The following is a 660-nucleotide window of genomic DNA, read 5'->3' on the forward strand; positions in this document are numbered from 1 at the left end:
CGCCAGCTCTGGGAATCGGAGCCAGGACCCCGGGTCCTGCCAACTCTGCTTGCAGAGTGTGGAAGAGGCGAGCGGGAGGGCAAGGACCCATCTCGAGGTGCCAGTGGCTCTGTCTCTCCCATGGGGGCAGATGGACCCCATCCCTCCCCACTGCCCCCCATCATCACTTCCCTGTGCCTGGTACGCCAAGACCCATCTGTTCTCACCATGGGTGCCCTCACCGCTTCCTGAGAGGTGGTACCAGGCGCTGATCTCGCATGTGACGGCTGCTTCCCTCATCACTGGTGACCTGAGCCAGGCCGTGGCTGCGGTCTTTGCCGGCGGGGACATGGTCACCATGAACCACCCTGGGGAGGGCAGAGAGCCCAGCAGGGGCTGCAGCCTCATGAGATGGCACCGGAGCAGTGCCCAGCACCGCTCTTGCCCCACCATCAGTCTGCTCCATCCCCTGCACCCTACAAGGACAGGTGTCCCAGCACTCTGGCTTCAGGGCACCCACGGCCCAGACATACAGTGTTGTGGGTGCCTGGAGCCCGCTCACGAACCGAGCAGCTCCTGCTTACCCAGGTCAGTGCCCACGGTGTGGTCTGAGTGGGGCCCCATGCCCCATGCAGCCAAGCTGGCCCGGCCCCGCACCCATCTGTAAGCCGAGGTGCTCAC

General features: G+C 65.0%; 1 protein-coding gene across 1 annotated transcript in view; it reads right to left on the minus strand.

The window, feature by feature from the left end:
- Positions 1-657, minus strand: part of MAMDC4 (MAM domain containing 4) — a gene marked incomplete at both ends in the record, with an annotated part of 5,449 nt that extends 4,792 nt beyond the window's left edge. Inside the window, 2 exons of the mRNA XM_009704540.1 lie at positions 222-347; positions 564-657. Coding sequence (XP_009702842.1) covers positions 222-347; positions 564-657 — 220 coding nt within the window. The remainder of the gene's footprint in view (positions 1-221; positions 348-563) is intronic.
- Positions 658-660: the final 3 nt, after the last annotated feature.

The sequence above is a fragment of the Cariama cristata genome, unplaced genomic scaffold (genome assembly GCF_000690535.1).
Source record: "Cariama cristata isolate BGI_N322 unplaced genomic scaffold, ASM69053v1 scaffold34527, whole genome shotgun sequence".
NCBI lineage: Eukaryota > Metazoa > Chordata > Aves > Cariamiformes > Cariamidae > Cariama > Cariama cristata.